The 12,107-nt window shown below is 39.2% G+C and overlaps 1 protein-coding gene across 8 annotated transcripts in view; it reads right to left on the bottom strand.

The window, feature by feature from the left end:
- Positions 1-12,107, bottom strand: part of diaph2 (diaphanous-related formin 2) — a 494,681-nt gene that overhangs the window by 293,015 nt on the left and 189,559 nt on the right. For all 8 annotated transcript variants that reach the window (XM_051128238.1, XM_051128239.1, XM_051128240.1 and 5 more), the window contains 2 exons: positions 8,504-8,833; positions 3,433-3,547 (listed from right to left, as the gene is read on the bottom strand). In XM_051128238.1, coding sequence (XP_050984195.1) covers positions 3,433-3,547; positions 8,504-8,833 — 445 coding nt within the window. The remainder of the gene's footprint in view (positions 1-3,432; positions 3,548-8,503; positions 8,834-12,107) is intronic.

Genomic DNA, 12,107 nt, shown 5'->3' with positions numbered 1-12,107 from the left:
GGATTAGAGCTGCACGATTAATCGTTGTTATTGTGATCTGTTGTGTTATTTCTAAATGACAACGATTCATCTGTGTTTATTAAACCTTTGATGAAGTCATACTGGAACATTCAAAAACTATGAGAACAGTTGTTATGTTTAGGTATTACACAGCTTCACAAGCAGTCCTTTCAAGCATTTATAGTTATGATATAAACATGATATTTACAGTAGTGATCAAACTACAGAAAACCATCTGTTGAAAGTAATTTTGCTTCAAACTGGCGCTTCAAATAATGTCTGTCGATTACAATGTTGATTACATGTTTCACCACTAGGTGGACAAGTGACTATAAAAACTGTCATTGAATGGTTCATTCAAGAGATTCATTCAAAAAGCTGACTTATTCAGTAATGAAAAAATGAAGTATTTATGAGTGAGTCACTGAATAATTCATTTAACAGATTTGTTCAAAAATGCTGATTCATTCAGTAATGAAACAAGTGAAGTATTTATGAGTGAGTCACTGAATCGTACATTCAAGAGATTCGTTTAAAAATGCTAATTCATTCCAAAATGAAACAAGTATTTATGAGTGAGTCATTGAATCGTTCATTCAAGAGATTTGTTCAAAAATGCTGCTTTATTCCGAAATGAAACAAGTGAAGTATTTATGAGTGAGTTACTGAATCATTCATTCAAGAGATTTGTTCAAAAATGCTGATTTATTTAGTAATGAAACAAGTGAAGCATTTACAAGTGAGTCATTGAATCATTCATTTAAGAGATTTGTTAAAAAAATGCTGATTCATTCAGTAATGAAACAAGTGAAGTATTTATGAGTGAGTCGCTGAATTGCTCATTTAAGAGATTTGTTTAAAAATGCTGATTCACTCAGTAATGAAACAAGTGAAGCATTTACGAGTGACTCATTGAATCATTATCCCAGAAATCTGTTAAAAAATGCAGATTTATTCAGTAATGAAACAAGTATTTATGAGTGAGTCATTGAATCGCTCATTCAAGAGATTTGTTCAAAAATGCAGATTTATTCCGAAATGAAACAAGTGAAGTATTTATGAGTGACTTACTGAATAATTAATTCAAGAGATTCGTTCAAAAATGCTGATTTATTCAGTAATGAAACAAGTGAAGCATTTACGAGTGAGTCGTTGAATTATTATCCCAGAAATTTGTTCAAAATCTCTGATTCATTCAGTAATGAAACAAGTGAAGTATTTATGAGCAGACTGCTGACAGACTGCAGCAATGAACATTTTGTCACAGCCTCTAGTAAATTAGTTCAGAATCATGGCAGAATCGTGATCTCCGTTTGAACCAAAAAAAATTGTGATTCTCAATTCATCCAAAATTGTGCAGCTCTAGTCTTGGATCTCTTGAAAGACACAGATCCAAAATCCCTGATGATCACTATATCCTTCTTTTGTTAAAAGCTATTTAACACCAGGCCCTTTGAGCTGCGGCACAGACGAAATAGAGGAATGTGAAATGGAGCAGCTATCAATACCAAATCTCAAACAGCAGTAAGACTCGCACTCTGGGGGAAAACTAGATAACAGACGCTCGTTTTGTATACTTTACAGAGGGCAAGAACACATTTACACCTCCTCGACTCATTGTTCATTACTTGGCGGTCTCCAGATAAACACTTTAGCTATAAGCGAGTCGTCGAGAGCGTTTTTTCCTGGCACTTCCAGGCGGACCACACTCACCACTACATAAAGCGGCAGTTGCGCAGACAAATGAAGCAAAGCTTGACCAATGACTGCTCTGCCAGCTCCACTATGAGGATTTATAGCGTGTGGCAAAACCGAGCATCTGCGAGGCCTTATAAAGTAATTCATCCCTGGAGACTGCCAGCTGCACCTAGTCTCAAAAAAAAAAACGCTGGAGACAGGGTGAAGACACCACCTACCACCTCCTCCTCCTCCTCCTCCAACTGGTGCCGTGAAAGTATATTTTAGAGATGCAGCCTTGGCAGTACACTAAGACTCACTCATCAGATGGCAGACAGTTCAAAGTCATTGAGATTACCAGTGGTATAACACCGCTCTCTCTTCCCTTCAGCTGTGAGGTTTACCATTGGTTAATAATCTTTGAATTAAAAGTGGTACGAGGAAGCAAGGTTCTGCTCGTTGTGTGAAAGTTCCCAGAATGGGTCCAAATCACATCTTACTCACTTCAAAGCTCGAGCTGCAGAATTCCAGCTTCATCTTAAAAGAACTGCTGCAACTATCAAACACAGAAAAGCATATTTCATTCATGAAGACGTTCAGTTAGGGTTCAGAAACAGACCTGGGGAGAGTCGAGTCAGTGGGTACGCTTCAGGCGTAATTGATAGGAACTGAGCCAAAGATGGGTCCCAGAGGAACTCCTCAACTCTTACTTATAAAACCCACACCTTTGCAGAGAAAAACTAAAGAAACAATACAAAGTGTAGACAACTGAAACCTAAACACAATTATATCTAAAAAAGGTGCTCGGCTTCACAGGAGCTGGCTGTGTTTTTGTCAGCGTCTCAGAAGAGGAAGTACAAACCCCAGTAGTAATCAGCAACAGTTATATTCAAGAGTCATATAGGCACTTCTGCACATCTTAAACCACCACATTATCCTTAAAGTGTTGCTGGATGGAGTTAAACAGGCCAATATAATGTCAATACTGGAGAATAAAAGGAGCTATCTGGAGCTCTGCCAGTGGGCTAACGCTAGCAAACTCCACAGACCACGGTCAATCTGCTTTCAGATCAGTTCACTTCAATGACTGATCATCTGACCGCCGCTGCACACATGAGCAGACTCTTCAATTGTGCTCAATGTCTGACAGGCCCTCTGCAATGCCCCTTTATAAAACAGGCATTAAAATCTACCGAGGCCACTCACTGTCAAAGGTTCAACTTACTGCCTTGCCGAAGGAAACATCCACTTTATCCTTCTCCGGCAGTGTGAATAAACAAGGGAAGCAAACGGAGAAACAAACTGGCCAAAACAAGAGTGCAACTCTCTGTACTGTAACTTTCTCTCCCGTTCTTTCTTCCTCACTGTCTCTCGAGGGGCATCCAGTGAAGCGGAAAGGCAGCCAAGCTAACCAAGCATGTCTGTCCTCTGCTCCTATCGAAACCCACAGCCGCTTACAGAACGGTTCCCGTGAAGGAAGAGGGATGCTTTGTAAACTGACTCTGTGCTGACATGTAAAGTACACTTCCAACTCTGCAGCTCTGCTAATTGGCACAGAGCTAAACGCTTACTTAATCTGATTGTGGAGACTACATTAAAAAAGGTGGAAACTGAGACAGCTTTATAAAGATAATTAAGATTTCACAGAGACGATTGGTTTCCCAAAAGTTTGGACGGATGGAAGCAGGTATCAGCGTAGCTGAAATGACGTGTGCCTATGTGATTAGGGCGAGAGGCAAAGCAGGTCGTTCTTACCTCTGGATTTAGAAGAGAAGGACAGTGAAAGCTGGCTGAACATGTCCGGGTTCTCAAACCGCTCCTCTTTGACTTTGAGCCAAAAGCAATTTTCCGCCATCTCCTGAGGCACTATCTGCAAGCACAGAAAAACTCCATCAAACACCAGCAGGAATAGAGTAAGCAAGCGACAGCGCACACGTAAGCACACACACATACGCACATATACACATAAGCATGCACACCTGATGCATACAGTCTTCAGAAATCATTCTAATATGCTGATCTGGCAGTCAAGAAAACTTAGAGTCAATGCTGAAAACAGCTGTGCTGCTTAAGAATTTTGAGTACACGTGACACATAGAACAATAGAACGTTATGGAACAACATAACAGTCAACATGAAATCGAAATGTCCAGTATTCACTTTGTTAGCGCACCACCAAAATTTGCCTCTTCTCTAAAATGGCATTTCTTCTCAAATTATGTCAGATTTACAGTTTGAGCATAATATTCTTAGCCAATCCCCTCTAAATGTTAGTTTGCTGCGGGCAAGATAAGGTAAATAAAACCCTGACCTCTATTCAATATTCAGTTTCAGTTTAAAATAAGTCACAATATTGAAGTCGGTATTTACTTCTAGTTCATAATGATTATAAAGTTTGAACCCTTTCCAGCAGTGACTGTATGATTTTGAGATTCAAGGGACTCAAACACAACTATTAAAAAAAGGTACAAACATTCACTGAAGCTCCAGAAGGAAACACGATGCATTAAGAGCCGGGGGTGAAAACTTTTGAACAGGATGTCCAATTTTTTCTTATTTTGTTGAAATATCTTTTTTTCCCCATTTAGTACTGCCCTTCGGAAGCAACAGAAGATACTGTACTTGCATGTTTCCTAGAACACAAATTAAGCACATTTTACCTTTAAATTCAAAAAGTTTTCAAGCTTTCAAAAAGTGTTTGAGTCCCTCAGTTGTCCTCAGTGTGAAAAGATGGATCTCAAAATCATAGTCACTGCTGGAAAAGGTTCAAATATGCAAAAGATGCTGGAAAACCGACAAATCCGCAGGAGCTGGAGGATTTTTCTGAAGAACAGTGCTCAGTTTAACTGTTCAGAACAAACAAGGGACTCATGAATGATCATCACAAAACCAAAAATACAGTCATAGATCATCCATGAAACCACAAACAGTATTAAGTATTAAGAACTTGTGGACTTTATGTTAACATATTTATGTAAAATATCTTACTCAGGACAGTACTAAATAAAAAATAACATGCATTTGGTATAATCTCTCTTATTTTGTTAAATTTATTTACATTTTCACAGATTCTGCAAGGGGTTCCCAAACTTTCGCATGCCACTGTACTTCTAATATACTTCTTAAGGAAAACCACCAGATACCAATCAGATAATGTAATTAAGACTTCTTCGCAACTGATCAGACTACTAAGTATCCTTACAACCCATCAACGATACTGTGAAAACATGTTTTTCTTATTCTCAAAAATATGTGCACATCCCTCGTGTGTGTTTCTGTTTATGTGTGGGATTAGAATCAGGATCAAAGTGATGTAAACCAGCGGAGAGAGGTGGCAGTTTAAACTATGTATTTCCTCCCTTACGGTTTACATATAGTAACCTCCTCCCCCTCATCATCTCTGCCTCATTCTCTCCGCTTCATTACAGAACAAGCATAAGGGAATTCAACTGTGCTACTCGTCACAGTCAAAGCCAACATGTGTGCATGCAATAAATTAGGTGTCGGCACGCTTAGAATTTAAAACTTAAGACTTTAAAGCTATTGTTGTCTTTTGCTGAGAGAAAACTGAAAGAACTCTCCATACATATAAAACAGTCTCCAGTTTACTGGGCTGAAATCTCTAGTAAAGTGTCTCCAAAACACAATAGCATCAAGACCACATACTGGATAGATAGACAGACAGATAGATAGACAGACAGATAGACAGACAGATAGATAGATAGATAGATAGATAGATAGATAGATAGATAGATAGATAGGAGATCTGCATATTGAATAGGTAGATTTTGCACCTGTCATCACCAAAATGTCTGTCACCCCAAGGTGTAACGTATCAATCAGAAACATCATGCTACAATCATGCTACCTTTTTTTCCTTTTATTCTTTTGCTCTGCAATCAACACATCACCACTCAAACCCGAAAGAAAAGAAAATGAAAGGTTACGTTTGGCATGAAATGACACTTGAGAAGACATTTCTTTCTTAATCTCAGCATACATTGTTGCTGTAATTTGTATAATTGCAGCCCAACAACTAGAAAAATATATCCAACAGCATATACATATATATCACTAATTCACAAGAAATCTGTGGGATATACTGTAATTAGAATCTAGATACAATAGCCTGGGAAACTGTCAACATCACTAGGAGTTACTAGATTTATGGATAAAAACAGCTTGCATTCACTTTCATTATAAATGAGATACGGTAATATCCTCAACCTCAATAATAATTTAAAGAAAGTGATACAACTCAAAATGCATCACATCATAACAGAAGCAGAAAACATTAAATCCAAAGATGCGTTAAAAAGCCTTTTAATTATTCAATGAAGTATTTTCAGAAATAAATCTGTAAATTGATTGTGGAAGCATCACTTTTTTAATAATTTAATTTAATTTAATTAAATTTAATTTAGGCAAGATATAATTATTTCTTCATAATGTTTAGTAAGTTTTTAGGATTATGAATATGCTTGTCTAACATGTCTAACGGTAGTCATTCAACTATGATTCATTTGGCTGTTCATCCTGGCGCTTACTTTGCCTCGTGTTCTCGATGATGATCCACATTACTGGACGGTATCAGATTGCAATTACAATCTCACTAAGTCCAAGTGGAAGCGAAAACAGAAAGCGAAGACCGACAGAGTGAGAAACGAACAGTCTCATTAGTGTGCTGCCTCACAAGGGCACTTGTGAAAAAAACCGTGACTCCTCCAAACAGAGTAATTAACACAAGACTCAGCCAGGGTGACCTTGTTCACGCTCAAGCAGCAGAGAGAAATACAGTAGCTTCCTCTCGCCCTTGGGCAGCTACACCCATCTCTGGGCAGAAAGCGAGCAGCTCCAAACGGTCTTAGCCGCAGATGCGAGCAATCATTTACTTTTCCATAAAGGAGTGCGGCTCCCCTGTGTGGGCGTTCTAACGGTTGGAGAAATTACATTACAGCACCTCCAGGCAACAATCTCCGATGTGGCTATTTGAAAGTCCGTTACATGCTTTAGGGAAACATCGGGAGGAGTGTAGGGGCTGGAGTGTTTCCCGACTTTACTGCTGCCGGCTGCTTTCGCTGTCTGACTGTTATCTTCCTCTGTTGTGAGAGATGGAGGGGTCTCCGGTGGGTGATTTAAAATAGCAGGAATCAAACTGATTAGCATTCTCATTTTCACCCTCTCTCACTCTCTCCATCACCTATCACCGTCACATCAGCATAATGACACCTGAGAGATCACAGCATTACCACGCATGACATCACCTCACCCATGTCTGTCCGAGAGTATGAAAGACAGCGCAAACGTATGTGTCAATAAATAGGTGCTATTCTTTAAATCTTCAGGATTTTACCATATTTCATATTTTATCAGCTCAGCCATTTTGCAACTGCTCCAAACCTGGCTAATCCCAACATATTTGTAACAATGTAGTTCACTGAGTTTTAATTTAAGTACTGTATTTCAAAATAAAGCAGCTTCTGTGCTGCACTGATACCAAATATATTTATACATTTGTTAATAATAATCATATTTTTGGCTAGTCTATCAAGTTCAAAATAAAAACAAGCAAATAATATAATGAAATAAATCTAAATAAATAGTGAAAAATAATCAAATGCATTTGAAGTCAAAAGTTTACATACACCTTGGAGAATCTGCAAAATGTTAATTATTTTACCAAAATTAGAGAGCTCATACAAAATTCATGTTATTTTTTATTTAGTACTGACCTGAATAAGATATTTTTCAGCATTTTTGTGTATTTGAACTCTTTCCAACAATGACTGTAGGACTTTGAGATCTACTCATTCAATTTTCAAATATGATAATAAGAAATGTTTCTTGTGCAGGACCATGTGACTCTGAAAACTGAAGCAATTTGCCATTTTAAAAATAAATAGACAATAGCTATTTTAGATTGTAATCATTTGTACTTTTTTATCAAATAAATGCAGCCTTGGCAACCACAAACCTTAAAATATTTTAATGCAATAATTATTTATAAGCAATTTACTCATTCTCCAAACCACACAAGATCAACTTTCCTCTTGAATATAAAAGAAACACTACAAAAATGAGGAGTTTTGCCCTTGGGGCTAAATGCTTTCTGGTTTGTGGCTCTTAAGCTTTTCAAAGTTAAGTAGCCCTGATTTCTACAATTTTTGATCGCTAATTGAGTTTCTTACAAGGATTTTTTTTCTCCACAGGACTCTGCTTGTTGTAGAGGAGCGTATCCTCTCTGCACTGACGCACAAAGAAATTAAAGACAAGGTCGAGCAGAAGCATAAAAAGTACAAATAAATTAATCCAGTTTTCAGACTGTTAAAAGTCCCCAAGGCGATGGGTAAATTAATGATTGAGAGTTAAAAGGAAAAAGACAATGTGAAGAGGTTGACCCATTGAAATCGCATTTAAATGCATTGGAGGATTATGCAACATTGTTTTATATATTTGTGTTTTGTTTCATTTTAACTCAAAAATGTATTTAATTACAACCAGAATGTGTGCGCAAGGGCACTTGAGCTAATGAAATAGTTTACAGCCCGATATCTTGAAAGGGAGGCAGAGTGGCGAGTCGTGAGTCTCATGGCTCAACGCTCTTTTTAATAAGCTGCATGTACTCGTAGGCTTTGGACCATCAACTCCCACTGAAAAAGTCGCACTCTCTTTTTCATCCTTTCTTCTTGTCTTCCTCTTACACGCTGGGAAGGCTAAATTACTGCCACTATTTGCAATTTACTGCTGACCTTGGAGTGTATTATGCGCTTCTCAGAACGCACGTGTTTTTAAACCATTTAAGCTCCGTTTATGCGAACTGTCTTACCTTGGACCAGTTCACCCGCTTCATGACGTTCTCAGGTTTGTAGGTCTTCTTGGGCTTCAGCCCGTAAGGCAGCTGGACAGCAAGCGGAGGAGCCGCCAAAGGCATACCCGGGGGTGGGGGCGGACCTCCTCCAGGAGGTGGAGGCGGTGGTGGAGGTCCAAACCCGGGTGGAGGTGGAGGAGGTGGAGGTCCCAGACTTGCAGGACAAGGAGGTGGTGGTGGAGGAGGTGGAATGCCTCCACTTGGTGGTGGTGGAGGAGGCGGAGGTGCAATCCCCCCTGGTGGTGGCGGTGGTGGAGGAACACCGGCTGCTCCAGGTCCCGCCGCAACCTGTGAAGGGATTAAAAAAAAAAAAAAGAGTAAGAGACAAGAAAAGGGCATCTTAAGAGACCAAACATTCACCTCAACCACTCCCGTTCAGCCTCTACACCCAAAGGCCCATGCTTTTATCACCATTACATGTTTTATCCCATCAGAACTAGCGGGTGAGACAAGGGCAAAGGAGAGTGGAGGATAAAAGACAGAGTGTTTACAGCAGCTGACTTTTCAATTTTAGGAGAGTGCATTAAAACAAGTCTCAAATTCAGAGAAAGTGAGAGATAGGGGTGGAGGGGCTTCTCGCATGCATTAAATAAGAGTTGATAAAAGCAGATGGATGACTTGGGGCCGCTGTGGCCTTCCCTCCGGGCACCGTTTCCCTCAGCAGCACTGAGCATCTGCCTGTCTAGCGTGCAGAGCACCGCCTCCTGAGAGCCAAGTAGGGGCCAGCGCTCAGAGGAGCCTGAGCCCACCGCCTGATCCTCTCACTGGGGAAACTGGGACACTGCAATTCCTGAGGGGCAGGTAGTCACATTGAATATGTAAATAAATAAATGGCAGGTCGGTCGATGTGACCGGTACACTCTTCAGGAATGTACACACCTGTCAAGTGTTTGGGCTCTCAGAGGGGCAATTTGACAAGTGTTGCACAAGCGAATGTGTGTGAGTCTACGTGTGCATGTGATGGAGCGCTTATCTGTGTGGAGACTGGAGTTTTTTTTTGTTTTTTGTTTTTCATCCAGGGTATCTTGTAGCACAAGGTCCAAAAGTAACACTCGCCTAGTGCCAAATGCGTGTAGAAATTGGATTTGGTGAGGAATTAAAATGTGAGAAGCTGTACAATTTAAATGGAAAAAAATAATAAAATTCTACTACAGAATACTTGATGAATTAATATAAATTATTTAATGTCTTTAATTTAAAAAACAGTCTTTTATTTAATTTTGTCTGCAACTGCATGTGCCAAGACAAATGTGGAAAATAAAGCAAATATGAGGACACACATTGATCAATCAATCAATCAATAGTTAGTTACATAACTATAAAATAAAGCATAAAAACCCAAATAAGCAGCAATTTGCATTAGGTCAGGCAAGAGTTAATTGTAGACCCTGTTGCAGAAAATGTTCAGTACACAGACAACAAAACAACGAGATAAAGAAAGATGAAGCTTAAAGGAGAAGTTCAGTTTCAGAACAAAAATTTACAGATAATTTACTCACCCCCCTTGTCATCCAAGATGTTCATGTCTATTTCTTCAGTCAAAGAGAAATTGTTTTTTGAGGCAAATATTTCAGAATTTTTCTCCATATAGTGGACTTCGGTGGTGCCCGTGAGTGTGAACTTCCAAAATGCAGTTTAAATTAAGCTTCAAGGGGCTCTAAGTGAACCCAGCCGAGGAAGAAGGGTCTTATCTAGCAAAAAGACCGGTTATTTTCTAAAAAAAAATTACAATTTATATACTTTTTAACCTCAAATGCTCATTTTGTCTAGCTCTGCGTGAACTCTGTGTATTCTGGATCAATACTGTTAGGGTATGTCGAAAAACTCCCATCTCATTTTCTCCTCCAACTTCAAAATCGTCCTACATCACTGCAGAAGTACCGACCCAGTGTTTACAAAGTGAAGGGTATGCAAGGAGGGTCAAACGCTCTTCACAAAAAAAGGTACAACAGCAATGTAGGATGATTTTGAAGTTGGATGAGAAAATGAGATGTGAGTTTTTCGACATACACTAACTGTTGTGAACCGGAATACACAGGGTTCACGCAGAGCTAGACAAGATGAGCGTTTAAAGTTAAAAAGTATATGAATTGTACATCATTACATCGTTTCGCTAGATAAGACCCTTCTTCCTTGGCTGGGATCATTTAGAGCCCTTCGAAACCACATTAAAAACAGCATTTTGGAAGTTCAAACTTGGGTACCATAGAAGTCCACTTCCTGAATTTTTTTCCTCAAAAAATATCAGTTCTTTACGACTGAAGAAAGAAAGACATGAACATCTTGGACGACAAGGGGGTGACTAAATTATCTGTAAATTTTTGTTCTGGAAGTGAACTTCTCCTTTAACTCTGGGTAACATAAGGCATTATACAGCAGCGTAGCATAACCAGTTTCTATGGGCCTCGTAGGATTCCTGTAAGCTTGACACACACATACACACACACACAATTTAAAAGCCATTTCAGTTTCAGATTAGCAGCGGAGAATGAAAAAGCGACTGACACTGAGGGCATAACTCAAAAGAAACAAACATGGTGAAGTTTATGATGATCATCTGTTATTGTTTTTAAGGCGTAATGACATAAGCGTTCATTCGTTCCGTATGAAACATACTTAACTGTGATTACACCGAATGACAAGATGACAGTATCGATATTTGTTTGCGGATGAAATATGGAAAGCGCTTTGTGTAGACTGATTCATCTCGTTTAATCATAAAGCATAACAGATGAGAGTAAACCATTAGACTTGATTAACATGTAAATTGCCTCTGTAATTTGCTAATAGATTGAGCGTATGAATAGGATGCAGCCACCTGAACCTTTAGCAGTAATGAGAAGAGTAATCGGGCTTGAACGCTCATGCAACTGGTGGCGGCAGGCAGTCGACCTCTCTGCTCCATCCTCTACATCCTTAACCTTGAGCCACAATCCACAGGGTTTTTAAGCTAAATACGTTTTTTTTTTTCTTTATTGGTCCATTTTTTCTTTCTTTCCTGGTAACTGAAGATAAGTGAAGTTCACAAGATGGTCTCCAGGAAAAGAAGTCATTATGGAAGAGTCAGGGCTCAATTCATCCAGTAACTGATAAGACTGAGGGCGGTAAATGTCCTGACAAATCAGCCCTGCTCTGCTCGCAACAGAATAAACAGGTATTTTGAATCATTGATAAAGGGTGGCCAAGTCTCTTTAGCAACAAATGATATGCAAATGCTTCAATTAGAAGTCCCAATAGTCCAGATATGACTTGACCTTTGGATGATTACAAACCATTTTTCTCTCTCCGTTTTTTTCCCCATCCTTCTTGTTCTCAAAACTTACTTTGTGCCTCATTCTCATCACTGCTTAGTGAAAAAGTTTCTCATTTTCTAAAGCAATTCCCCTCTCTGCGCTCTAGCCTCAGTTCAGTTGATTAGGAGAATGATATGCGTCGAGCCACATTTTTATATGCATTACCGAGTGTTTGATTACACAATGCAGGCAGTGGATTGTTTATTAGAGGGGAAATTAAAAAGGTGTAGGAGCATCATGCAGGAAGCTGAGGTCCCTTGACGAGTACC

This window comes from Labeo rohita, chromosome 14 (genome assembly GCF_022985175.1).
Source record: "Labeo rohita strain BAU-BD-2019 chromosome 14, IGBB_LRoh.1.0, whole genome shotgun sequence".
NCBI classification, from domain to species: domain Eukaryota; kingdom Metazoa; phylum Chordata; class Actinopteri; order Cypriniformes; family Cyprinidae; genus Labeo; species Labeo rohita.
Note: the sequence above shows the minus strand (reverse complement) of the source record. Positions and strands in the feature narration are given on the sequence as shown.